The sequence below is a fragment of the Canis lupus genome, chromosome X (genome assembly GCF_011100685.1).
Source record: "Canis lupus familiaris isolate Mischka breed German Shepherd chromosome X, alternate assembly UU_Cfam_GSD_1.0, whole genome shotgun sequence".
Lineage (NCBI taxonomy): Eukaryota > Metazoa > Chordata > Mammalia > Carnivora > Canidae > Canis > Canis lupus.
The window spans coordinates 45225969-45237239 of NC_049260.1; the positions used below are offsets into that span (position 1 = coordinate 45225969).

The 11271-nt window shown below is 48.6% G+C and overlaps 1 protein-coding gene across 2 annotated transcripts; it reads left to right on the forward strand.

Moving 5' to 3' along the window:
* The first annotated feature begins 25 nt into the window (after positions 1–25).
* Positions 26–6937, forward strand: TSPYL2 (TSPY like 2). 2 transcript variants are annotated; one of them, XM_038587486.1, is made up of 7 exons: positions 26–978; positions 2288–2365; positions 2490–2601; positions 2687–2832; positions 2961–3058; positions 3354–4114; positions 6214–6937. In XM_038587486.1, the coding sequence occupies exons 1-7, from the start codon at positions 178–180 to the stop codon at positions 6381–6383; spliced, it is 2166 nt and encodes a 721-aa protein (XP_038443414.1). In that variant the 5' UTR covers positions 26–177; the 3' UTR covers positions 6384–6937. The 2 variants fall into 2 exon arrangements, with proteins under 2 accessions (XP_038443414.1, XP_038443415.1); XM_038587487.1 differs by having other exon boundaries at positions 3366–4114.
* The last annotated feature ends 4334 nt before the right edge of the window (positions 6938–11271 follow it).

The window sequence follows — 11271 nt, forward strand, 5'->3', positions numbered from 1 at the left end:
GGGCGCTTGGCGCGGAGGGAGTAGGGCAGGCGCTGTGGGAGGGAACGCCAGAGCGAGGCTGTGAGCTGAGCTGGTGGCGTGAGGTCCTGCGGCTCGGCTTCAGGTGTGACAGGCAGCGGCGGCCTGGCTGAGAACGAAGAAGCCAGTGCGATCCCCTGAGCTGTGAGCGCGGTCACCATGGACCGCCAGGATGAGGGGCCTCCAGCCAAGGCCCGCCGCCTGAGTAGCTCAGAGCCCACTCAGCTCGACCAGCTGCCGCCGCCGCCGCCGCCGCCGCCGCCTCCGCTCCTGCGACTGCCCCTGCCTCCACCGGAGCAGCGCCCGAGGCTCCGGGAGGAAACCGAGGCGGCACAGGTGCTGGCTGACATGAGGGGGGTGGGACTGGGCCCCACTCTGCCCCCGCCGCCGCCCTATGTCATTCTGGAGGAGGGAGGGATCCGCGCATACTTCACCCTGGGTGCTGGGGGTCCCGGCTGGGAGCCAGCGATGGAGTCAGGGTACGGGGAGGCGCCCCCTCCCACGGAGAGCCTAGAAACATTCTCTCCTTCGGAGGCTTCTGGGGGAAGTCTGGAGATTGACTTTCAGGTTATGGAGCCCAGCAGTTTTGCTGGAGAGAAGGCCCTAGAAACCTGTAGCGCAGAAGAGTGGGAGTACCAGGGGTTAGCTGGCCCGAGGGGGAAGGAAGAGGCTATCATCTTAGTGGAAGATGACGACGAGGATGAAAAGGAAAGTGTGAGGAAGAGGAGGAGGAGGAGGAGGAAGAGGAAGCAGAGGAAGGTGAAGAAGGAGAGGAATGCCGAGAAGATAGAGTGCATCCTGCAGGCACTGGAAAACATTCAACTGGACCTGGAGGCGGTGAACATCAAAGCAGGCAAGGCCTTCCTCCGTCTGAAGCGCAAGTTCATCCAGATGCGAAGACCCTTCCTGGAGCGCAGAGACCTCATCATCCAACATATCCCAGGCTTCTGGGTCAAAGCAGTATCCTTGTCATCTGTATTCATGGACCAAGAGCCCATGACAAAAAAGGGGGGAGGTGGGAAGGGGAGGGGAAAGAAAAAGTGTGGGGGTGGACCCCTTTTGGAAAAATGACTAGATTTGGTTGGAGGAGGAATGGAAGGAGAGGGGCAAAACATCAGAGAAGCTGGGCTAGAGGTAATGAAGGGGGAAGAGGGTCACATAGCATAAAAACTGGACTACAGATGGGAAGGAGGGGAGAAGAGAAGCATAATATAAAAAAAATGAATCGCAGGCAGTGAAATGGGGAGGGTATTAGAGGGTCACACAGCAGAAAAATTAGACCAGAGATGGTGAAAGGAGGAGGGGAGGGGCACAGAGAAGATAAACTGACTCAGAGATGGTGAAGAGGGAGGGGAAGGGCACATAACAGAGAAATTGCCCAGAAAGGGTGCCTAAGTCACACATGGCTCTGCAAGGCTAGATCTCTGCTTAGATATTAGGGAGATCCCAGTCTTAGCTGGAGAGAAAGGGGCCGGAGCCCCTAAAGGCTCAGGCGAAGGGGTACCTAGAATTGAAGATCAAGAAGTTAAATTAAGGGAAGAAGAGAGTAAGAAGAATCTCATTCACTGTTGGTGAAAAGCTTATCTCTGGGGCACATACATACGTACATGCAACACGTTAGGAACATGTGAGCTTAACTTCCTGGTGGAATTACATAGATATAGACCTTGGCATTCTCCTACGAAGTATCACATGATCACAAGCTGTCGGAACTCACGCACACACAGTATTATGTGGCCACAGATCCTCAGCATGCAGACACAGCATCGTGTGACTATTGGTCTTCAGCACCCAGACACAGCATCACTTAGACACAAACCCTCAGACCCAGATACACAGTATCATGTGGACACAGACATGTAACACCAAAATGACCAACATCATGTGACTACAGGCCCTAAGCAACTAGGTGTAACATCACTTGGGTATGGGCCTTTAGCTCACGGGCACACAATGTTTCCTGAATACAAATTGTCAGCTCCCAGGGACACAATGTCACAGAGACAGAGACCCTTAGCGCCTAGACATACAGCAAATATGAGCCAAGGCAAGGCAACCTAATACAGAGGTTTGACGTTGCATAAACACAGGTTCACCACATGGGAAGAAAAATGTGGGTTATGTCCCATGACCATTTGCTCTACACACATCTCATGAACACAGAAGAAATTCTGCTCCAGCCTCTCTTTTGCTCTTCCCTGCCTGGCCTTCCCTCCCTCCTTCTCTCATTGAACAGTCACTCCTTGACCTAAACTGCTCCCTCCATCAGTTCCTCAACCACCCCAAAATTTCAATCTTGATCAACCAACGAGATGAAGACATTTTCCGCTACTTGACCAATCTGCAGGTCAGGCCAAAGATATATTTCTTACTAGGATCGGGCAAGGACTCTGGCCTTTGGAGGTGAGGGGGCTTGGGTGGGAGGGGCCTTGGTGCGGTGGGGATTCCAATGTTACCTGTACCCTGAGCAGGTACAGGATCTCAGACATATCTCCATGGGCTACAAGATGAAGCTGTACTTCCAGACAAACCCCTACTTCACAAACATGGTGATTGTCAAGGAGTTCCAGCGCAACCGCTCAGGTAAGAGGCAATCATAGGGAAAATCCACATCCCACCCCCATCTGTCCTTGTCCACAGCCTTCTCCATAGCTTCCTTTTCCCCCAGGCCGGCTGGTGTCTCACTCAACCCCAATCCGCTGGCACCGGGGCCAGGAGCCCCAGGCCCGCAGGCACAGGAACCAGGACACCAACCACAGCTTCTTCAGCTGGTTCTCAAATCATAGCCTCCCAGAGGCTGACAGGATTGCTGAGGTAGGGCCCCTCCTGGCATTGCCAGAGAAAGCCTTGCTAGGCTTGCCTCTGGATACTGGGGAATTGGGAGTAGGCCTTGTGGCTTGTACTCGTAACTCTGTTCCCCTCCCCCACTTTTCTTTCCACAGATTATCAAAAATGACCTGTGGGTTAACCCTCTGCGCTACTACATGATGGGAGAAGGGGGCTACAGGGCAAACAGAAAGAAGCAAGAAAAGGAAGAAAGGTGAGTGGGGTTGGTGGCTGAGAGGTGCTTTGTTAGAGATGGGAGGAAGATTAGGCTAGTGTCACACAGGTTATAGAGCCAAAGGGACTTTTGAGAGAATTCGGTCCAATACATTTTGCAAGTGGGGAATGATGCCCCTAAATGGGGTGTAATTGGCTTGAGTCAGTCAGGAGCAGAAATGGGACTTTCCCCACCCTAACCTCATCCCTGGGATTCCTCATAGCCTACTGCCTCCCCAGTTACTTACTACCTTTGTGTCTTCCCTGCCTCCCACCAACCCTATACTCAATCCCAGGCTTCTCCACAGTAAAAACAGGGACAAGTGTGAGGTAGTGATCCTGGAAGACTCTGATGACTATCATGTAATGGAAGACATTATCAGCGAGACCTCAGACAGTGATGGTATCACCGACAATGAGACCATTCATGACATCAAGATCTCTGACTTCATGGAGACCACCGACTGCTTTGAGACTACTGACAATGAGATAACTGACATTAGCGAGAGCCTCTGTGACAGTGAGAGCCCTGACCACAATGAGACCACTGACAACGAGAGTCCTGATGACAGTGAGACCACTGATAATAATGAGAGCTCTGATGACAGTGAGAACACTGACAACAGTCAGTCATCAGAGAATCCTGATGACAACAATGAGAACCCTGAAGACAACACTGATGACAATGAAGAGAATACTGATGACAATGATGAGAACCCTGATGGTGATGATGAGAACCCCAAAGGTGACAACTATGGCAGCAACGGCAACAACCAGGACAGCAGCGACAGTGACAATGAGGGAGACAATGAGGGCAGTGATGATGAAGATAATGACGGCAATGAAGGCGATAACGAAGGCAGTGATGATGATGGCAATGAAGGTGACAATGAAGGCAGTGACGATGACGACAGAGACATTGAAGATTACAAGAATAACACTGATGACCCTGACAAGGATCAAGATAACAGCAACAAACAGGATGACTATGAGGATGAGGTAGAGAACATCTCTGAAGAATCATCAGTGGAGGAAGAAGAAGAGGGCAGTGAGGAAGGTGAGCCTAGAGCCCCTCTTATTTTCCCTCCTTAGTCTTCTCAGACAGAGAAAAGCTGGCCAGGGTCAGGGTATCAAGGCATGAGTACAGTCTGCTCTTGTGGAGAAAAGAAAAAGCATTTTGTGCAACTTGCTTGTTAAATAAAGCAAGGCTAGGGAACCTTTAACTGACAAATATAACAGAACCAAAGAAACAAATACCATTTGTAGGTGGTGGGTAGATACTTGTAACAGAGCAAAAGATACATGAAAACTGAAGAGATAAGGAGAAGGTGGGTAGAAAAGGAGGACAAGTTCACACACAGAAAGGGGAAAAATGGCAAACACATTATAATTTAGCACACTCTACACCCAGCCCAGGGCTTCAGGGAACTCCCAGGCTTGTTTTGTCTTCTGAGGATCCTTCACCAGTCCTAAAAACTGCTTCTCACAAACAGGTCCAGTAGTCAGATATGTTGGGAACATACTGCATACATTAATATAGTCAGGTAGGGTGACGTGTATATTAGTACCTTAAAGGCTCTGAAAAGTCCTGCTATGAGAAACCTATTTAAATATTGTGGATCTCAGCATTTCCCTAACTTCTTGACCACAGAAGCCATTGTTCACTATTCACTGAAGCATGCATTTTAGGAAATGTTAAGAAAGGTTTGTATATGGGGTTTGAGGGAAAAGGCAGTATTTAAGGTGACTACCAGGTTTGGTCTGGCCTGGATGACTGGACTGGCAAGCAGAGGTGCCATTTCTTAGGATGGGAAATGACATGGTGGCAGGAACATGGAGTTGGAAAGGCTTGTTGGACATAAGATATAGGTAGCCCAGGCAGGTGATTGATTATATGTCTGGGAAGTCAGAAGAGGTAAATAAAGGGGTAAAGCCAGAGCAGAATCCTAGTGTTTACTATGTGCCAGGCACTATTCTAAGTGATTTACTTACTTTATGAATTCATTTAATCCTCACAGCAGCTCTTATGAGGTAGGTACTATTATAGATGAGGAAACTGAGGCTCTGAGAGGGTAGAATTAGGAAAATACCTGGGTCATGGAGCGTTCTCAGAAGGAGGGGATTGTCAGCAGTGTTCAGTGCTGCTGAAAGACTAGGTAAATGAGGACTGGGATGTGTCCGTTGGATTTGGAACTAAACAGATTATCTGTGACCTTGGCAAGATTAGTTTCAATGGATTAGTGGGGTCAGAGTCAGACCACAGTGGGGTAGGGGGAGGTAATGAGCAAGGGGCAAGGCAATGGAGTCAAACCTTAGCTAGGAAGGGGACGATGGAGTGTGGGCAAGAAGATGTTTGAGCCAGACTGTGGGCAGGCTGACTTTGGAGAGGCAGGCTCCTGGGGGAGATGGAAGGAGCTGGAAGGCCAACCATTCCTGGGGGTTTTGGCCATGGGTTCTCTGGCAAATTTCCATTGAGGGCAAAGGCAAGGAAGGAGGCACTGAATAAGAGTAGATTCAATCTAGACATGTATTCAGTTAGAGTAGGGAAACTGAGGGAATTGCCCCCGGATGGCATCTTTGAGAGAAGGGGAGGAAGAGCTATCTGCCCAGCTCCAGAGTGGGAGTGGGAGTGGGGGTGGGGAATTGGACTAAAGAAGACAGACTGGGGTCTGTTTGGATCAGACTATGGAGAAGAAGCGGGGGAGCTGCCTTGAAATGAACAGTAGGTTTATTCAGCTGAGGTCAGAGCTCAGGAAAACACACACATTGACACATTACATGGAGAGAAAAAGCTACTTTCAGAGATGTATCAATTTTGATAGGCCAGAGGCATTGAGCCCACCCTGCTTTTCTGCTTCCCTCCTACTCCTCCCTCACCCCCTACTTGCTTGAGTATACACACACACACACACACACACACACACACACACACACGCAGATGCACACAGTGGTGTTTGTTCCAAACAGGTGCTTGGCTAGTGTTCCAGGTCCCCAAAGCCCTGGCTGTGGGCTCTGTTCCCCGGGAAGAGTGGTATCTTCCAGCTTCCAGAACTGTGAGAAAATAAATTTCTGTTGTTTAGACAAATAACAAAAAAAGAATGACATCTACCTGCTCATCTAATCACCCTCCTTGCTTGCCTCTCTCCCCCTGTGCAGACAGCGAACAAGAAGGTGAGGAGAGTGATAATGAGGAAGGAAGTGATGAGGAGGAGGGGATTGAAGAAGACTCAGAAGGAGGGGAAGACTCTGAAGATCCCGACATGGAGGAGGTGCTTCAGGTCCAGAACGTTTGGGCCAACCCGGGGAAGAGGGGCAAAACTGGATAAACATTTTACCTTTGCAGGGGCTGCCTCTCTGTATCCCTCTCCCCCCTCCCCATTTGCCCTCCCCCTCAGCTAGGGCCGCGCGGCCCCACATTGCACTTCTGGGGGGTGACCGACTTCGTACACGGGTTTAAAGTTTATTTTTATGGTTTAGTAATTGCAGAATTCTTATTTCGGGGGGAGGGAAAGGGGGATTTCCCCCTTCCTTTTGGCCCTCCTCCCCTGCAGGCTTCTGTGTGCTGCTACACGTATTTATTGTGATGCCTTGGTCAGGGCCCCTCTATCCCCCTCCTCGTGCTGTGTGGAGTGGACACCCTTGATCCCGAAGCGGGGAGGGCCGCTGTGGCCTTGGGGGGCTCTGCTGCCACCCTGTTCTCCCAAACCTCTCCCTCCGTCCCTCGCCCCCTCCCCCACGCTGTGCCCGCAAGCCCGCCAGCCAGCCTTGGTGGTGTCTATACAAGGCCGCTTGTCATTGCGGTATTCCTGTCCCCCTCCCCCAGAAGCCCCTCCTTGTTCCTTGTGAACCTAATCCTAATAAAATTCTGAGCAAATTGAAAGTGCTGCTTCCAGTCTTTTGTCCCGCTTGGCGAGCCATCCCGAGGACCAGTTTCCCTTCCACAGACCCTCAAATCGCTGTCTCTTCTACGTGCTGGGCTGCAAGATGGTGGTGTGCTTGGGGCGGGGGTGGGGGGGTGGGGGGGTGGGGGCTGTTTAGCTTTTGAGGGGAGAACTCTGCAGGCCGCAGAGGTGTTGCGTCAGACCAATGCGGACCATCCTGGCCAATGGCAGGGCGAGGCTGAGAAAGCTCCACCCCCTACCAGTGGCTGCAGTGGACCCCGGCAGGTAGCAAACAGCTTCCCACGCCTCCCCTTCTCGCGCAGGCGCACAAATACCCTGCGCCCTAGAATACCCATTTGTTCAGTGATTCATCTTTTTATTTATCGTGCGTCAAACCTTTCCTCAGGCCTGGTGTGAGCTGGGCGTGAGAAGGCGTTGGAATCCATTTTTCTTGTTTGCATGTAGTATTTAAAAAATGATAATCTGTTGAGACGTTTACATCCTAATAATGCAGGAATACTCTTGTTTTAGAGAGAGGGTGCAGGATCCCAGGAACTGGGCTTAGAAGAGAAGGCAAAAAAAAGATGGCTCGAGCCAAAGAGTGCATAGAGAGGGAAAAGCAAAGGGAAATTACTATGTAGCTGTGTGATTGGGGAGGGGGTGGTTGGGGTCAGGAGGTGGGCGTCTGAAAGCAGACCTTGGAAAGGCCAAGTTTTAGATTTTGGATACAGTACCTTTATTTCGGCAGACACCAGAAATACCTACAGATTCTTTGTAGCTCATAAAAATAATTTATACAAATACCCAGATTAGCCTTCTGCAATATGCCTTCCGAATTTTCCATCCAACGCCCATGTTTTAATGGAAGACTTCAGACACGGTCAGATTTCAGTTTTAGAGAATGCCCCCTGCTGGATGCCAGAAGAATGGATTGGAGGGAGGGAGAGCAATGAGGAAGTTGACGCTATTCCTCAGGTGAGAGAGGTATAATGGGTGGATTTGGGAGTTTTTTAAAATACATTTTTCATTTTAAAAGTTTTAGATTTATAGAGTTATTGTGAAGGTAATACAGAGAGTACCCATATACCCCACAGCCAGTTTCCCCCATTGTTAACATCTTGCATTAGTATAGTACAGTTGTCATAATTAATGAACCGATATCAATACATTATTATTATTATTAAAGATTTTATTTATTTATTCATGATAAACACACAGAGGCAGAGACATAGGCAGAGGGAGAAGCAGGCTCCATGTAGGGAGCTCGATATAGGACTCCATCCCAGGACCCCGGGACCATGCCCTGAGTGGAAGACAGATGCTCAACCACTGAGCCCCCCAGGTGTCCCTCAATACATTATTATTAACTAAACTCCGTACTTTATTCAGATTTCCTTAATTTTTAATGTAATTTTTCTGTTACTGGATGCCATCCAGAATATCATGTTACATTTAGTTGTCACGTCTCCATAGTCTCCTCTTGGCTCTAACTGACTGTTTCTCAGACTTCCCTGGAATCATCAACATTTGAGCAATGCTCGTCAGATATTTTGTAGAATGCCCCTGAATTGGGATTTGTCTGATGTTTATTTTCTCATGATTAGATTGAGGTTATGGGTTTGGGGAAGGAAGACCACAGAAGGAAATTGCCATTCTCATATCAAGGGTACATGCTATCAATATGCCTTATCACTGTTGATTTTAACTCTGATCACCTGACCGAGGTAATAGTCTATGTCAGGCTTTTCCACTGTAAAGTTACTCCTCCCCACCCCCAACCCCCTTTCCATACCCTACTCTTTGCAAGGAAGCCACTAAATGTAGCCCATGCTTAGGGAGTGGGGTGTTAAGCTCCATCTCCTTGAGGGGGGAAGAATCTACATAAATTAATTGGAATTCTGCATGAGAAACCTGTCTATGAAAGCTTTTTAGATGCTGGAACCAATGGGCTTTAGATATGAGAAAAGAGGGGACTGAGAAGCATCAGGGATGACTGCCAGGTTGTTGTGGGACCTTTGGCAAGGCCCTTTCCCTCTCTGGGCCACCTCTATGAAATAGTTGGAATACCAGATCTTGGATATACTCTCATGATTCTGATAAATGTTTTGGGGGAGATCCTGATGCATCTGGTTCTGACCTGGGACTGCACTGTCAGAGATGGATAGAGGAGACTCTGGCCTGGAAAGGAAAACATGTTGCTTCAGGGCCAGAGCTCAGAGTGCAGGATCCTGAGTCAAAGGCATCTTGTGCAGAGGGAGGAGATACCTACATGCAGTATCAGGAGCCAGTCCCAATGAGCAGGTGGTGACATCGTGGGGACAACAGCAGGGGCGAAGGGCCTTGAGTTGGCCAGGAGAAGAGGTCACCCTAGCAAGAGGATCCCAGCCAATCTGAGAGACAGATGGCCTGGGTATCCTTCCTTCAGTGTGCTCTGCCTCACAATGATTCCATCACCCTCACTAGAGGGCCTGAGTTTTCCCATCTTCAGACTTAGGTTAATCTTACTGGAGGACCAGCCTGGGAGAAGCAACCTGCCTAGGATTCCAAGATGGAGACTAGTCTTGAAGCAGACCTCTGAAGCCTGGCCCTTATCATGCTCTTCCCTGATTCCTCTCTGCTCCCTAATCAAATCCCCAGCCCCTCATCCTGGCATTTGAGGCTCCTTTTCCCTCACCCTATCAGAGACCCACCCTCTGGCTTCAGGAACACTGTTAGGAGCCCATTTTAGGATTCTAATGTAGTTTGCTAGGGTGCTCATGTTTTGTGTTAAGGCACGGGAGGAGACGTTCTTTACCTAGAGTGACATCTTTTCCCTGTGTCCTCACTCCTCACTGTGTGGTGTGGTTTCAGGTCCTGCCGAGTCTTGGCCTCCAAAAGGAAGAGCTGTTCTCAAAGGTCTTTAAGGTCACATCCAACTCCAAAATATAGTCTTTGCAGAAGACCAGAGAAGACAGGCCCCCTTTGCTGGGATCCTAAACAGAAACCAGGAGGACCAGGTGGAAGATAAGGAGTCAAGGGTGCAATGAGCCCCAGGGCCTGTTCCCATGGTGAAGCTACTTGTCTTTGTATCCTTCACAACTTATACCACTCCTCTGCAGCAGAGGGCCCTGCTCCCGGAGGTGAGGTTCCCAGGGACCAGGTTCTCCTGGGACCAGACTTTTAAAGTTCCACCCACTTCTGTGAACAAAGGCATATTGGCAGGGACAAAACCAGATTCGGCAAAATCCCTCCTTCCCAGGTGACCAAGAGTGCCAGCACTGGCTCTCTTGGTTGATTGGAGGGTGGTTGGGGAGGAATTCCACTCATTCAGTAAACATTTATTGAACACCTACTGTGTATCTAATACTAAACTGGGTGATAGGGGTTCAATAAAGAAACATGATAAACCAGGTCTATCTTCCTTCCCAGAGTTTAAGACAATTTGTGCCATGGACCTGTTTGATGATCTGGTGAAGCCTATGGACCTTTCTTTAGAAAACAATGTCTTTTAAATACATAAAATACCTAGAGTTACAAAAGAAACTGATTATATTGAAATACAGTTATTAAAATATGGAAAAAGCAAATATGTGCTATGATAATATATATGCTCCTCACTAATCCCTTAAATCATAAGATTTAGTGGAGGGTCTAATGACTATCATAATATTAAAATAGAGGTGAGATACATGATATTTCAGCAGATCTACAACATCTATAATGCGATATGAAAATCTGTGATTTCCAAGATGCCTGGGTGGTTCAGCGGTTGAGCGTCTACCTTTGGCTCAGGATGTGATCCCAGGATCCGGGATTGAGTCCTGCATCGGGCTCCTTGCAGGAAACCTGTGTCTCTGCCTCTCTCTCTGTCTCTCATGAATAAATTAATAAAATCTTTTAAAAAAAGAAAAAATCTGTGATTTCTATTGGTGACAGAATCACAAGTACTATTACTATGTTACATTCTTTACTGAAAAAAATGCTAAATTTCAATCAGAGTAAATAAAGATGTGTATATTTTTCCCATCCAAATTCATGCACCCCTCCAAACCCTGTCTCTGGACTGGATTGGAAATCCATCAACCCAAAGTAAGAACCCCTGATAATAGAAATGTCCTTCCTGGGTCGCCTGAGTGGCTCAGTCTGTTAAGTGGCTGCCTTTGGCTCAGGTCATGATCACAGGGTCCTGAGTATCAAGCCCTGCATCAGGCTCCCTGCTCAGGGGGACCCTGCTTCTCCCTCTGCCCCTTCCCCTGCTCATGTTTGTGCCCATGCTCTCTCTCTCAAATAAATAAATAAAAATCTTTTAAAAAAGAGAAATATTCTTCCTCTCTCTCCTTCCTTCTTAAATAGC

Coding starts and splice junctions, on each gene's coding strand:
- TSPYL2 (XM_038587486.1), top strand. CDS start 178: ATGGACCGCCAGGATGAGGGGCCTCCAGCCAAGGCCCGCCGCCTGAGT. Junction 979..2,287: donor CAGGCTTCTGGGTCAAAGCA/GTATCCTTGTCA, acceptor TCCCTCCATCAG/TTCCTCAACCACCCCAAAAT. Junction 2,833..2,960: donor AGGCTGACAGGATTGCTGAG/GTAGGGCCCCTC, acceptor TTCTTTCCACAG/ATTATCAAAAATGACCTGTG.